General features: G+C 46.7%; 1 protein-coding gene across 1 annotated transcript in view; it reads right to left on the reverse strand.

Moving 5' to 3' along the window:
* Window positions 1-434: 434 nt before the first annotated feature.
* ccdc146 (coiled-coil domain containing 146) overlaps window positions 435-15,434 on the reverse strand; it is a 47,171-nt gene continuing 32,171 nt past the window's right edge. The window contains exons 19-23 of the mRNA XM_037460795.2: window positions 14,054-14,164; window positions 13,744-13,881; window positions 13,120-13,245; window positions 2,873-2,995; window positions 435-1,532 (exon numbers count right to left, since the gene is read on the reverse strand). Coding sequence (XP_037316692.2) covers window positions 1,332-1,532; window positions 2,873-2,995; window positions 13,120-13,245; window positions 13,744-13,881; window positions 14,054-14,164 — 699 coding nt within the window. The 3' untranslated portion in view covers window positions 435-1,331. The remainder of the gene's footprint in view (window positions 1,533-2,872; window positions 2,996-13,119; window positions 13,246-13,743; window positions 13,882-14,053; window positions 14,165-15,434) is intronic.

Below are 15,434 nucleotides of genomic sequence, written 5' to 3' on the forward strand. Positions count from 1 at the left end.
AGGTCACATGCTCGGAAGAACACACCCGTCACAGGCTTGTCTTTGCAAAACCATCAGTGCCAAATTACACAATACTTTTTTTTTTCTTCTTCCATCTCCTGGGGAAATTCCCCCTGTTAGATGTGAATAAATCACTTCTTTCCCCTGTCTATTGCTTCCTCCGAACTGTGTTATGCTGTCGGTGTTATGTAGCCGGCTAATAAGGACAAACAGTTAGAGGCTGCGCTAATCTGACAGCTCTCAGCTCACACACACTCCCACACACACAAATCACACCACTGGGTGGACAGGCTCGCCTCCAAATCTGATAAACTACGTGTTGCTTATCTGCTTCTTCCTAGAATAGTGTTACCAAAGTCTGATGCAGCCACACATCCAAATTCAGATTAGTGAAAGCGTTTTTTTTTATTCCGCACCTGTTACAGGTCCTGGTTTTACAGATCATCGTGACAATCAATTCAAGGTCATTCACACAAATTTGTAATTTCCCTGAGCTTCTCTTTAACAGAAGAACAGAGGTTGTGATTGGTGGTGCAAACAGCGGTGGCCTACTTTCCCCTCGAGCCCAAATCTGCACATACAACAACTTCCAGTAAATCAGTAAATGTTTTAAAAGGCAAATGACTTTGTTTTTGTTCCCCAGTAACATTCTCTGAACTCCCCACCCCATTTAGAGCTCCACTTTATACAGATTTTTTCCCTCCGACTCGCGTTCCTCCTCATTTAAATTCTCCTCCCTGTTTGTAATTCTCTATGCTCTTTCGGTGCCTGGTCTACCTCTCTGTATTTACATTTATCATTTCAGGCATTGAGCAGCAACTCTTGGCCCCGGGCTTAAAAGCTTAAACCTGTTCAAATTCATTCATCAGCGGCAAGATTACAAGTGCGCAGGAGGAAACGGTGCCAAGACTGAAGAATGTGCAGAAATATCCCAGCCCACCTGTAAAAAATAATATTTAATAGAGAGCGAGATAAAGAGGACGAGTACAGAAGTAAATACCTACGCTCTTATTGAAGGGCATGATGAAATAACACATTCGTTACTTTCCAATGCACGAGTGTAAACAAGCTGTTGCCAGTAAATGACGTAAATCACAACCAGATGCCGTCCACAAGTATGCTCTCACATGCCCCCACAGCAGTGGTGTGCTGGATTCCGGGGACGCAAACAAGAAAAAAGAGAGGAAGAGGGAGCGGCCTCTAGAGGAGCAGATGGATCAATAAACGAGAGACGCAAATGAGCCAAATCTAAAGCCAAATATCTAGAGCCAAATATATTTGTCAGAAATGTCCAACATCCAAAGTTTCATGAGCGTGTGTGCATTCCTTGTCTATATGTCCAAGGGTTTGAGCGTTGGGTCGCGGAAGTGTCTCATGTAGGCTGCCGGTGGGGAGGGTCTGAAGGGGGCCTGCGCGCCGTAGGGTTTGGGCAGCGGCAGCGAGTCCGTCTGCGGGATGTACGCGTTCGGACGGGCCTCAGCCGTTGTGTACCTTCCATTAGGCAGCTGGTTCCACTTCTCTTCTTCAGCAAGCTGCGCGCACAAACACATATACACATTCACACAAACACACACACACACACACACACACACACACACACACACACACACGCACACACACACCAGAGGCTGTTTTAATATTTGATGAACAACATGACCGTGGATAAAAACTTAGAATTTCAGAATTTCAATCATGAAAAATTCATTTTTTCAAGATAATACAAAAGCAAAACAAGGGACAGTTAAGTACACAAGCCAAGAATCACAATGGCTTTTAGTCAGCTGCACATGATCATTTATCCTACTGACAGGTTGTGATGCTCAGATGACTTTGACACAAATCAAATGGAAAGCTGCTTTTTCCTCTTTCCTTTAATGAACAGGTACGGTAAACATCTGGCTATAATGTGGTTCTTAGCAACCATGCCGTTTACATACAATTTACATGATTACTTTTTTTGACACCAGTGTCTGGTCGAAATTGATTGGGAATCCAATATGGATGATGCATCAATTTGTAAACAGAGCAGCCTTCTGCCGAGAAAAACGAAATAATCTTCCGGTGTGCACATGTCCTCCACGACACTACGGTCCTCCTTTTGACTTTCACCCAACAACAGCATGCAAATGACTCGGCCTAAATCCAACTGAGACTTCAAAGAGATGGCGATTTTCTCATGCATATCGAGAGTTTATCTGCTGGCATGTGATCCAAGGGACTGCACACAAAACAAAAGAATAATGGCTTTGAATGCATAAAAAAAAAAGAAATAGCAGGGGAACTGGCGATAAATAAACCGGATTAAACATATTGTGCTCATCAGGTTAAAATCAAATGCATTTGCATCTCAAGAGGAACCTTGAAATGCATGACAAAGAAGATGTATTGCTTATGCGTTGTGCATGCGGAGTGGCGTGGTGTCTTTTCAGGCCATCACAAATGAAAACTGAACTAATTTCATCTGGGTGAGGAAAATACAAGTCGCCATAACAACAAACAACAACCGCTTCAGATAACCGATTCCTTGTTGGTGTGCCTTTCTTGCGCGGACCAAAATCTGTTTGTCTGCCGGTCTGCTCTTCCCGCCCTGTGTTTGTGCATGTGGAGAAAATGACCTTATATCTCGGATACGATAGATTAGGCCTGTGTGCGGAGAGAGTTTCTGCTCACGTCCCCCGGCCGTGCATGTCTGGGTACACGGAAGCCCCGATTATCCCCAAGAATCTTCATCGATCCCTCATTCACGTCGTGTCCCTGCTCCTCTTCTTCCTTCTTTTGTCATTTCATGTTCCTTTACATGCCCCTCAGTGCTCTGATCATTTCTTGACACGAGATCTATGTATGTGTGTGTGTGTGTGTGTGTCTTATTAACCTTCTCCCTCTCCTCTTTGTCCCTCTGTCTCCTCTTCTTGTCTCGGAGCATCCTCCTCCACTGCTCCTCTAACTCGGGGCACGGTGGCCGGCCCTGCTCCAGCTGCCGCTGGCACCTGTCCATCTGGGAACACACAGGGGCGGCGTGAGAGCCGTTCACTTTGTATTCCACTCACTCTGCACTCTCCTGGCTCAATTCAATTCTAACCACGGCGGGGGGGGGGGGGAGAAAAAAAACTGAAAACAAACAGATGGTGCCATTACTGTCAGAATTTGGACAAAGTTATGCCTTTGCATTTTCACCTTCTACTTGTGTCGGCGGCGCGCTGCAGGCATTCATCAGCTGGCGGGGTTCTTCAGGTGATCACTACTCTTGAAACATTTGCAAAGGCATCGGGGGGAAATAGACTCATCGTTATTTGAAATGGAAAACGGCGGGACTTTCTGTTCAAACAAGCGACACTATTTCAGAATGTATTGATGGCTTTCGCCTTCCCTCAGAGGCAGTGGGAGTGGGAGGTGTCGGTTTCAAAGTTGGCTTATTTTTGCTTCTCCGGTAATGATACTATATTTCACACAAACACATTTCATCTGAGAAGGAAACACCATTCGAAAGGTTGACTTACTTTTCTTTTCAACACAATATGAGTAAACAGCCAGGTAGGTGCATTGACACTGCTTGATGTTATGTGGCTCAAATGTAAACAAAATTCCCTTTTCTTTGTTGCCATGGATACAGGATTTTGTTCATGGGTAGCTGGTGCCAGCATTTTCTCTTTTTTATTGTAATAATATCCTTGTCATGAATTATTTTAGCCACGATAACAGCGTCAGATGAATATGTTAGTGTTACAGAAAATGCTCCTGCATGCATGTATGTGTTTATGTATGCAAGTAAATCTGTGTCATCGGGGGTTGAAATAAAAAGGTGATTGAATTTCTAGCAGTGAATATTTATGCATTGAAATAATGTATCTGAATGTTTTTCAACATTAAAATAGTGCAAAAAATTCAACCTAAAAAAATCACTGTTAAAATATTCAGCCGCAAACGAAATCAAGGTTACAATATTCAGCCCAAAAAATTCAGCCGTGAGACACCAACATCCGGCACAATAAGGTAGAGCAATCGATTCTAGATTCAAGATCAGGAGAGTGCGTCAAGCAAAAGGAGAGAGCAGCCAATACACCTTCGGCTTCGGATTGTAGCCATGTCCAAAAATAACAGGGCTTTAACTCTTCTTTATGCCATCAGTGTGGCAACGTATGAAGAAATACATAAAATAACATATAATGTTCACCCTGAACCAAATTGTTTGCTTGCCACTGACGATATACAACTTTATTACAAGTAAACAAATCAGCAGAACATCCTACAGGCTTGGTTGGCACAGTGTTTCCAAAATAAATTGGCCATGTATTGGACATGTTTCCATCTTCGTTGAGTGTAGAGATCATCACAGTCAAATAGTCCAGGTGGTAATGCAGGTTTGCCTTTTAGCAGCAAGAGATGGTTTGGCGTCAAGGCTTCCAAATCGTTAAGATCATTAGATGCTCTTGTGATTGGTTGACTGTTGATTATTGCCTCAATTTCACAAAGTACAGTCTGAACACTTTCCTCGTCCAGAACGTGTTCCTTGACTGTCGAATTTATTTGTATATTGTCACGGTATACATGTCGACTGTTCATGTCACGTATGTTGTTGTCTCAAGTCCAGGTCCTTGTTTGTGCTTTGTCGGTTTTGTTTTTGCCTCCTTCCGGTCCTTTTTTGGTTGGAGGGATTTTGATTTTGAGTTTTTGTCTATTAAAGTCCTTTTATTTTTCAACAATTCCCACGCCCCCAGCCCCGGCTCCAGGACCCACCACCCCAGCCCCGGATTCAAGACCCCTGGCCGCAAGACCCACGCCCCCGGCTCCAAGACTCACGACCCCGAACCCGGCTCCAAGACCCACGACCCCGAACCCGGCTCCAAGACCCACGACCCCGAACCCGGCTCCAAGACCCACGACCCCGAACCCGGCTCCAAGACCCACGCCCCCGGCCCCAAGACCCATGCCCCCGGCTCCAAGACCCCCGTTCCCAGTCCCGATCGGGGGCGTGGGTCTTGGAGCCGGGTTCGGGGTCGTGGGTCTTGGAGCCGCTTGTTTGAACTTTGTCGGTTTTGTTTTTGCCTCACGGTCACGGTATACATGTCGACTGTTCATGTCACGTATGTTGTTGTCTCAAGTCCAGGTCCTTGTTTGTGCTTTGTCGGTTTTGTTTTTGCCTCCTTCCGGTCCTTTTTTGGTTGGAGGGATTTTGATTTTGAGTTTTTGTCTATTAAAGTCCTTTTATTTTTCAACAATTCCCACGCCCCCAGCCCCGGCTCCAAGACCCACCACCCCAGCCCCGGATTCAAGACCCCTGGCCGCAAGACCCACGCCCCCGGCTCCAAGACTCACGACCCCGAACCCGGCTCCAAGACCCACGACCCCGAACCCGGCTCCAAGACCCACGACCCCGAACCCGGCTCCAAGACCCACGACCCCGAACCCGGCTCCAAGACCCACGCCCCCGGCCCCAAGACCCATGCCCCCGGCTCCAAGACCCCCGTTCCCAGTCCCGATCGGGGGCGTGGGTCTTGGAGCCGGGTTCGGGGTCGTGGGTCTTGGAGCCGCTTGTTTGAACTTTGTCGGTTTTGTTTTTGCCTCACGGTCACGGTATACATGTCGACTGTTCATGTCACGTATGTTGTTGTCTCAAGTCCAGGTCCTTGTTTGTGCTTTGTCGGTTTTGTTTTTGCCTCCTTCCGGTCCTTTTTTGGTTGGAGGGATTTTGATTTTGAGTTTTTGTCTATTAAAGTCCTTTTATTTTTCAACAATACCCACGCCCCCAGCCCCGGATTCAAGACCCCTGGCCGCAAGACCCACGCCCCCGGCTCCAAGACTCACGACCCCGAACCCGGCTCCAAGACCCACGACCCCGAACCCGGCTCCAAGACCCACGACCCCGAACCCGGCTCCAAGACCCACGACCCCGAACCCGGCTCCAAGACCCACGCCCCCGGCCCCAAGACCCATGCCCCCCGCTCCAAGACCCCCGTTCCCAGTCCCGATCGTGACCCCTCCCTCCCGCCCTCTTGGGACTGCCTGGAAGTCGGTCCTTGAAGGGTGGGTGGGGTAAGGGGTTGGGCCGGCGCCGGAGCCGCAGAGGCCGGCGCCCCTCGCAACCCCCCCTTGAGCCGGGGTCGTGGGTCTTGGAGCCGGGTTCGGGGTCGTGGGTCTTGGAGCCGCTTGTTTGAACTTTGTCGGTTTTGTTTTTGCCTCCTTCCGTCTTTTTTGGATGGAGTGATTTTGATTTAAAGTTTTTTTTACTATTAAAGTCCTTTTATCTTTGCATACTCCGCGTCTGAGTCGGGGGCGTGGGTCTTGAGCCGGGTTCGGGGTCGTGGGTCTTGGAGCCGGGTTCGGGGTCGTGGGTCTTGGAGCCGCTTGTTTGAACTTTGTCGGTTCTATTTTTGCCTCCTTCCGGTCCTTTTTTTGTTGGAGGGATTTTGATTTCGAGTTTTTGTCTATTAAAGTGCTTTTATTTTTCAACAATACCCACGCCCCCAGCCCCGGCTCCAAGACCCACCAACCCAGCCCCGGATCCAAGACCCCTGGCCGCAAGACCCACGCCCCCGGCTCCAAGATTCACGACCCCGAACCCGGCTCCAAGACCCACAACCCACGACGGGGGGACGCCGGGATCGGGGGCGTGGGTCTTGAGCCGGGTTCGGGGTCGTGGGTCTTGGAGCCGGGTTCGTGGGTCTTGGAGCCGCTTGTTTGAACTTTGTCGGTTTTGTTTTCGCCTCCTTCCGGTCCTTTTTTGGTTGGAGGGATTTTGATTTCGAGTTTTTGTCTATTAAAGTGCTTTTATTTTTCAACAATACCCACGCCCCCAGCCCCGGCTCCAAGACCCACCACCCCAGCCCCGGATTCAAGACCCCTGGCCGCAAGACCCACACCCCCGGCTCCAAGACTCACGACCCCGAACCCGGCTCCAAGACCCACGACCCCGAACCCGGCTCCAAGACCCACGCCCCCGGCCCCAAGACCCATGCCCCCGGCTCCAAGACCCCCGTTCCCAGTCCCGATCGGGGGCGTGGGTCTTGGAGCCGGGTTCGGGGTCGTGGGTCTTGGAGCCGCTTGTTTGAACTTTGTCGGTTTTGTTTTTGCCTCACGGTCACGGTATACATGTCGACTGTTCATGTCACGTATGTTGTTGTCTCAAGTCCAGGTCCTTGTTTGTGCTTTGTCGGTTTTGTTTTTGCCTCCTTCCGGTCCTTTTTTGGTTGGAGGGATTTTGATTTTGAGTTTTTGTCTATTAAAGTCCTTTTATTTTTTAACAATACCCACGCCCCCAGCCCCGGATTCAAGACCCCTGGCCGCAAGACCCACGCCCCCGGCTCCAAGACTCACGACCCCGAACCCGGCTCCAAGACCCACGACCCCGAACCCGGCTCCAAGACCCACGACCCCGAACCCGGCTCCAAGATCCACGACCCCGAACCCGGCTCCAAGACCCACGCCCCCGGCCCCAAGACCCATGCCCCCGGCTCCAAGACCCCCGTTCCCAGTCCCGATCGGGGGCGTGGGTCTTGGAGCCGGGTTCGGGGTCGTGGGTCTTGGAGCCGCTTGTTTGAACTTTGTCGGTTTTGTTTTCACCTCCTTCCGGTCCTTTTTTGGTTGGAGGGATTTTGATTTCGAGTTTTTGTCTATTAAAGTGCTTTTATTTTTCAACAATACCCACGCCCCCAGCCCCGGCTCCAAGACCCACCACCCCAGCCCCGGATCCAAGACCCCTGGCCGCAAGACCCACGCCCCCGGCTCCAAGACTCACGCCCCCGAACCCGGCTCCAAGACCCACAACCCCAAACCCGGCTCCAAGACCCACGACCCCGAAACCGGCTCCTAGACCCACGCCCCCGAACCCGGCTCCAAGATCCACGACCCCGAACCCGGCTCCAAGACCCACGCCCCCGGCCCCAAGACCCATGCCCCCGGCTCCAAGACCCCCGTTCCCATTCCCGATCGGGGGCGTGGGTCTTGGAGCCGGGTTCGGGGTCGTGGGTCTTGGAGCCGCTTGTTTGAACTTTGTCGGTTTTGTTTTTGCCTCCTTCCGGTCCTTTTTTGGTTGGAGGGATTTTGATTTTGAGTTTTTGTCTATTAAAGTGCTTTTATTTTTCAACAATACCCACGCCCCCAGCCCCGGCTCCAAGACCCCCGGCTCCAAGACTCACGACCCCGAACCCGGCACCAAGACCCACGACCCCGAACCCGGCTCCAAGACCCACGACCCCGAACCCGGCTCCAAGACCCACGACCCCGAACCCGGCTCCAAGACCCACGCCCCCGAACCCGGCTCCAAGACCGATGCCCCCGGCCCCAAGACCCATGCCCCCGGCTCCAAGACCCCCGTTCCCAGTCCCGATCGTGACCCCGCCCTCTTGGGACCGCCTGGAAGTCGGTCCTTGAAGGGTGGGTGGGCTAAGGGGTTGGGCCGGAGCCGCAGAGGCCGGCGCCCCCTCGCCACGACGCCGGAGCGGCAGAGCCCGGCGCCCCACACCACGACGTCGGAGCCGCAGAGCCCGACGCCGGAGCCACAGAGCCCGGGGGCAGAGCGAAGGAGCCTGGCGCCCCTCCCCACGACGGCCCTTGCCACGACGCCACAGAGGCCGGCGCCCCTCGTCACGACGCCGGAGCCGCAGAGCCCGGCGCCCCTTGCCACGACGCCGGAGCCGCAAAGCCCGGCGCCCCGCGCCACAAATATGTTATTTGTATGTATGTATATATATGTATATATATATGTTATTTGTATGTATGTATGTATGTATATATATATATATATATATGTTATTTGTATGTGTATATATATATATGTTATTTGTATGTGTATATATATATATATGTTATTTGTATGTGTATATATATATATGTTATTTGTATGTGTATATATATATATATGTTATTTGTATGTGTATATATATATATATGTTATTTGTATGTGTATATATATATATATGTTATTTGTATGTGTATATATATATATATATGTTATTTGTATGTGTATATATATATATATGTTATTTGTATGTGTATATATATATATATGTTATTTGTATGTGTATATATATATATATGTTATTTGTATGTGTATATATATATGTTATTTGTATGTATATATATATATATGTTATTTGTATGTATGTATATATATATATGTTATTTGTATGTGTATATATATATATGTTATTTGTATGTATGTATATATATATGTTATTTGTATATATATATATATATATATGTTATTTGTATGTGTATATATATATGTTATTTGTATGTGTATATATATATGTTATTTGTATGTGTATATATATATGTTATTTGTATGTATATATATATATATATATATATGTTATTTGTATGTATATATATATGTTATTTGTATGTATGTATATATATATATATATGTTATTTGTATGTATATGTTATTTGTATATACATTGTCTCAATAATACGAGACAAATATAGAAAATAAAAAATAAAATAAAAATGTTAACTTATTTAGTTGTACAAGTTAAGCATCTCCAGATCTTATTTAGAATTGAAGGTTTCTTATTCTCATTCTTCACCCATGGCAGTGTTTCAGGCAAAGTGACTTCGACCTCTTTCTTCACCATGAAGGGCTTCTCGGTGGAGGAAGGAGATTGTTTCTTATCTCGTGGTGTTTTCTTGGGCAGAGTGACCTCGACCTTTTTCTTCACCATGAAGAGCTTCTCGGTGGAGGAAGGAGATTGTTTCTGTGGCTTTGTTTCGGGCCGAGTTTCCCCGGCCTCCTTTGCCACCCAGCACGGTCTCTGGGTTGAGGAAAGAGATATATCCCTAACTGTTTTCCTCTGTGCCGGTGTCTCGTGCAGAGTGGACCTGCCCCGCGGAGGTACGCTTTGGTCAACTGAGCTCTTCACATATACTTTTGAATACTCATCAACCGTCTTTGAAATAAAATCCTGAACCCGGAGTTTCACGTCTACGTTCACTTCGGCCTCAGTTAGCCCGGCCTGCTTTGCCACCCTGCAGGGTCTCGAGAAAGGAGATATCTTCTTATATTCCTTTTCTGGGACAGACTCGAATGAAGGGACGCTTTCGTCAACTGAGCTCTCCACATATACTTTTGTATACTCATCAACCTTCCTTGCAATATAATCCAGAATCCTGAGTTTCACCTCTGCGTCCAATTCGGGCTGAGTTACCCCGGCTTCTGTTGCCACCCGCCAGGGACTCAGGGTTGAGGAAGGAGATATATTCCTAACTGGGCTGGAAATACATGTGGGGGCTTCGAAAAGACTTGCTGGCGCGAATGGATGGACGCTTTGGTCAACTGAGCTCTTCCCGTGTTCTTTTGGATACATATTGACCTTCTTTGTAATATAATCCATAATCCTGAGTTTCACCTCTGTGTTCAATTGTGATTGACTTACTTCCACCGTGCATCTAAAGTCTTGAACCAGATCAGCATCTGACTGCAGACCGACGATTGGGGGAAGAATTTGTTTTCCTCGAGATTTTCTCCCCCGAGGTTGAACAGAATGAAAAGGTGACTTCATTATGGAGTCATCCCTTGATTCTTGTGGACATGAAGTCCTGGGCTGGTCGGATGGCAGATCGTCTATTGGATCTTTGTCATTGTCCAGTCCGGCACCTCCCTCTGCGAACATTATCCGTCGGTTGTAGTAATGCCGCAAATATATCCTAAGATTTTCTTCAACGGTGGGCAAGGTGTCGTCATCTGGTCTTGAGGCTTTTTCTTCCGTCCACGCTGCAATTTTCTGGTTCAGTTCATTGATACCATTAATCGCCCTTTCCAAAGCTTCGGAAATTAGCTCTTGGACTTCCTCTTCACTGATGTTGTATTGTGTCAGAATATCCATTTTAACTCAATGCCTGGTTCAATTTCACAGTTAATTCCACTCGCAATGTGTGTGAACCGCAGTTCTGTATGTAAGACCAAAAGCCAGACGACTCTGGGATATTCTCAACAACAAACTGACGTCACCTGCCCATCTCGTGACCAACTTCAAAGCACGAATTAACGTTACTAAGCAACAAAAAACGCGTGAGCACACGTGACAGGTGACGTGTTAACAATTCAACTCGGAGCAATTCAAAACAATGATGTCACTCATCACGTGACCAACTTCAACCCCCAACAGACACGGGCGACGTACGGCGCCCGTACGGCGGTTATTAAAGTGTCACGATGACGTCATTCACGGACCCAGACCGCTCGGTCACTGTGGCCGCGGTGGTTCTTGAGCAGCGATACGGACCGTGACGACTATTTTACGCTCGCTGGATGCTCCGTTTTCTGGCGACGGAAGCCAGCGTTTGGAGACACGCGCACATCAACCAGTTCACACGCGATGAATCGATCCAACCTTCGTCTGGATTTGCAGTTGTGTTTTTATAGCTTCTTTTAAATGGATCCACGTTGCAGTCTATCAAAAGAATCGAGAATGACTCCGTTTAGCTGAATAAGTCATATTTTATCTGTCGAGCTCACTGCTACTGATTTGTAAATAAGTTGTGAGCTTCTCTGTCCCAATCTAAAATATAATGATATATTGTTTTCTTTTGTAGAAAAGGGACTGGCATACAATAAAGGGAAAATGTAAGTATCTGTACCCAATGCTTGCGTGTCTTTTGTCTTAAGCCAACATTTCCATCAGCCGCTTTGACTTTCATTAGCTGGTGGAGTAGGGACCTCTATACAGAGTCTCCATTTATATTCAGCGTACATATGCTTAACAGCATTTCCTCTGGGTAAATGATGCCTTCCCTTTTAGTACATTCCAATGCAATTGGTCCACTTGGTCTCGCTGTTAGATCTGATGCTCGTTTGTTGGACGGCTACAGATGAGGAAGTGCGACAGATGACGGAGCTCGGAGTCATCGAGCCTTCCGGGTCCAGGTGGTGATGGTACCAAAACCAGACGGCACCCTTCGGTTCTGCGACGACTTCAGACGCCTGAACGAGGTCTCCGCGTTCGTCTTGGACCGGCTGGAGAGCGCCCGCTTCATCTCAACTCTGGACCTCACAAAGCCGTCAAGTGGGCAGTCCTGGAGGTCCGGTACTACCTACTGCGAAGAAGTTTCACCCTAGTCACGTTAACTAAATGGCGTCACGCATCTTTTAGCTAACGTTAAATTTTAACTGTAGCCGCAAGGAATCATGTTTCATGATACTATATTTCACACAAACACATTTCATCTGAGAAGAAAACACCATTCGAAAGGTTGACTTACTTTTCTTTTCAACACAATATGAGTAAACACGTAGGTAGGTGCATTGACTCGTTCGCAATTCTACTGCTTGAAGTTATGTGGCTCGAATGTAAACAAAATTCCCCTTTCTCTGTTGCCATGGATACAGGATTTTGTTCATGGGTAGCTGGTGCCAGAATTTTCTATTTTTTATTGTAAAAATATCCTTTATTATTATTTTATTTATATCATTATTTTAGCCACGATAACAGCGTCAGATGAATCTATTAGTGTTACAGAAAATGCTCCTGCATGCATGTATGTGTTTATGTATGTTATTTGTATATATTATATATATATATATATATATATATATATATATATATATATATATATATATATTATATATATATTTGTATATATATATATTTAATATATATTTGTTTGTCTCATATATACATTGTCTCAATAATACGAGACAAATATATAAAATAAAAAATAAAATAAAAATGTTAACTTATTTACTTGAACAAGTTAAGCATCTCCAGATCCTTTTTAGATTTGAAGGTTTCTTAACATTTTTCACCCTGGGCAGTGTTTCAGGCAAAGTGACCTCGACCTCTTTCTTCACCATGAAGAGCTTCTCGGTGGAGGAAGGAGATTGTTTCTCATCTCGTGGTGTTTTTTTTATTATTCTTGCATTGTTTCTTTTTCTTTCCATGACATTTCATTTCCATTAACCCCATGGGATTTTCTCCATGAAAAGCATCAGTGAATATTGTTTTGCCTCTGTGTTTGCCTCCCTATTTCTTTTACAGTGCTAAAAGCAAAAATAACAGGTTCTATGATGGCAAAGGGGAGAAATGTGAGGAATATCAATGGATAGAGACGAGAACAATAAGAAAGACAGTGGGTGGCCGATCCCACTGATGTTGTTGCAAGGCTTGAGCCCCCCCCCCCCCTTACCTGGAGCTCTTTCTCTTTGATCTCTTGTTGGAGAGACAGAGCAACAGCTTGAGTCACTGAAAGCTGTGCGGTGACAGCCATGGTGCGTTGGTTGATGTCCATTATGTGACTTCGGAGTTCGTTTAACTGAAGGAACACAACACACACACACACACACTACTTTCAACATGCGTTTTGACTCAGAATTAATGATCTGATACAGATAAGCTACAAGTTATGAAGCTTATTTTTCAAAATATCCAATCTGCCTTGAGGCAAAGTCATGATGCGGTGCATAAATATGCCAAATTCCTCTTCATTCAGGTCCTGTTTACATTTCCCAAGTTATTACAACCTCGTTGAACCTCGTTCCTGAGGCTATTTATATGTCTAAACACAGACAGCAAATGAGAGAGAACGAGAGACAGAGCTGGAGGGATGTGTAATGTTCGGTGAACTCCCTAATGCCCGCTCTGCGTGCTCCTCACATGCTTCTCACACAATGTTCCTGAGAGAGACACGGAGGGAGGTCCAAAAAAAAAAAAAAAAAGCTGTGGGGAAACAGGTGAACGGCATAACAAGCATCCTGGCCCGAGTGCGTTAATCTGAGCATTTGTATTCCGCTCCCCCCCTGTGGTCGTCTACCTTCTTTGCCAGCCAGAGTCGGTCCTGGTGGCAGCTCTCGGCCTGCTCGCTGAGTGGCTTGGAGAGCCGGGTCACCTGCTCCACGAGGAGTTCTTTCTCCAGCGACTGCCTCTCGCTCTCCGCTAGATTCGCCTCCAGCTAAATACACATGGGACACCGTGATTGCGGCCTTTTATATTGCATCATCATGTGCGCTTTGTCTTTGAGAAGTTGCTATAGAAATAAAGTCGGAAATATGACAATAATTCATTTAATCGATACAAGCATGCCATGTGAAAACATGTTTAAAACACCTTGGAATGTCGCATACCTGCTCAATCTTCTCGACCAGTTCTGCTGTTGACGGGTCTTTGCCTTTCAGTTCTTTGTAGTCAACAGTTTTATTCAGACCTGCAAGCGTCCTGTCCCTGGCTTCTGACAACTGAGAGACGAAACAAGACTTTAATTTGGACACCATCAGCAAAACTGTAGTCGTCATTTCGACCTCCATTGCTTTCTAGTAATGCAAATAACACAATAATCACCCGCGATTTAACACTTCAGGCAAATGAGTATGAAAAAACATGAAAAACGACTACATCTACAGTTAGAAATCAAGACAAAAGCTGACTAAGCAATTAGGATGTTGCATTGGGGATTCCAAAAATGACATATTTCAGCTCAACATATTGCATGTATGGGAGCTACATCCTAACTACGTAAGAAGTCACTGTGTGAGAAAAGACACAGAGATCTAAAACACCAATGGATAACTCTACGGAACTGTCGACATTATGAAATATTCTGACATCCCTCAACTGAGACTGCAGAAACAGAAGGGTAGTTTACGCTAGAAAACGAAAAAGTAATATGGTGGAAAGACAAAAGGCAGGTCGGAGGGCGAGAGATGCCATCAAATGCATTCTGAAACAGCTGCATCTAGTGGGTGAGGAGCTCAGACTGTCAATGTAGTAACGAATAAGGACACAGGTGGCCCCCTAAACTGTGCACGGGAAGCAGATGAATTATAACGTAGTTGCAGAAACAGGAACGTTTAAGAAAACACGGCCCCCTGGCAGCAAATCAATCTACTCAATATAAAAACATACCGTATGAAGTTGAGATGATCAAGGATAGATGACAGGGACCATTAAAAGGATGTCAGCAGAAAAAATAGAAATTTAGAGAAAGAAAAACACACATCAGATGACTGAAGAGAGAGGGAGAGGAGGGAGAGAAGACATTATAAAATATGAATAGCAGCCCGCAGAGAAAAAGACAAAGATAAGCGAAGTGGAAGAGAGCGCTCAGGCCGCAGAGGGCAAAGTGAGGAAACGAGGAGCAAACACTGCGTGGAAACATGTCGAACGCGGGGGTCTGACCTGCCGCGACCTGGCTTATGAAACAGCGGCCTTTGTCCACTCAACCGTGCGGCGTGGGTACGTGCACACTCATGTGCATGTCTATGCGCGTTCATCCGATGGGAGAAATTGTGTGTGAGACTTGAAAGACGGATGGAACAAAGTGATGATTCCAGTTCCCCCCCCCCCCCCCCTTACCCCCCACACCCCACACCCACACCCCCCTCCTCCCCTTTGTGGAAGAGATTAATGGAGCCCCCGCAAGCAGACAGTGAGTCTGATTAAAACAGACTCCAGCAGCTCAGTGCTTTCTCAACGTCACATGACCCAAGTTTTAATGCATTAGTATGA

The sequence above is a fragment of the Pungitius pungitius genome, chromosome 2, assembly GCF_949316345.1.
Source record: "Pungitius pungitius chromosome 2, fPunPun2.1, whole genome shotgun sequence".
Lineage (NCBI taxonomy): Eukaryota > Metazoa > Chordata > Actinopteri > Perciformes > Gasterosteidae > Pungitius > Pungitius pungitius.